The 678-nt window shown below is 46.8% G+C and overlaps 1 protein-coding gene across 1 annotated transcript; it reads left to right on the forward strand.

Moving 5' to 3' along the window:
- Positions 1-80: 80 nt before the first annotated feature.
- LOC107578141 (prolow-density lipoprotein receptor-related protein 1-like) lies at positions 81-610 on the forward strand (the record flags this gene model as incomplete). Its single annotated transcript, XM_016264125.1, has 2 exons — positions 81-273; positions 406-610. Coding segments are annotated over exons 1-2 (255 nt in total), but the record flags the coding sequence as incomplete, so codon positions are not given.
- Positions 611-678: the final 68 nt, after the last annotated feature.

Genomic DNA, 678 nt, shown 5'->3' on the forward strand with positions numbered 1-678 from the left:
TTGTTCTTTGATTTACATCAATGACAGACTTCAGCAGGTTTCACTAATTTTTAAATGTTTTTCCCATCTGTTTTTGTTTGCAGATGTTGGGTCAGTGGAAGGGTTGGCGTATCATCGGGCCTGGGACACTTTATACTGGACCAGTTACACCACGTCCACCATCACCCGTCACAGTGTGGACCAGAGCCGCTGGGGGGCTTTTGACCGGGACATTGTAGTTACCATGTCAGGAGATGACCACCCACGGGCTTTCGTCCTGGATGAATGTCAGAGGTGAGATTTTCATTTCACAACAAACTCATAGAAAGGGATGTCATGTTGCTTTTAGGATGGCACTAGTAATACATAAATATGCTGTTACACTCAATGTTTGTCATTGACTCACACTGCTCTGCTGTTCACCAGCTTGATGTTTTGGACCAACTGGAATGAGCAGTCGCCTAGTATCATGCGCGCTCAGCTGTCTGGAGCCAATGTCCTGGTGATCATTGGCAGGGACATCCGCACTCCCAATGGACTCGCCATCGACCATCGTGCCGAGAAGCTCTATTTCTCGGATGCTACGCTTGATAAGATTGAGCGCTGCGAGTATGATGGCTCCCATCGTTATGTAAGTTAGAACTTGCACTCATGAGTGTCCATTTTGCTTAACTTGCACTATGACTCAGTCAAATCCCA

Source organism: Sinocyclocheilus grahami, unplaced genomic scaffold, assembly GCF_001515645.1.
Source record: "Sinocyclocheilus grahami isolate Dianchi unplaced genomic scaffold, SAMN03320097.WGS_v1.1 scaffold9044.1, whole genome shotgun sequence".
In the NCBI taxonomy this organism is placed as follows: domain Eukaryota; kingdom Metazoa; phylum Chordata; class Actinopteri; order Cypriniformes; family Cyprinidae; genus Sinocyclocheilus; species Sinocyclocheilus grahami.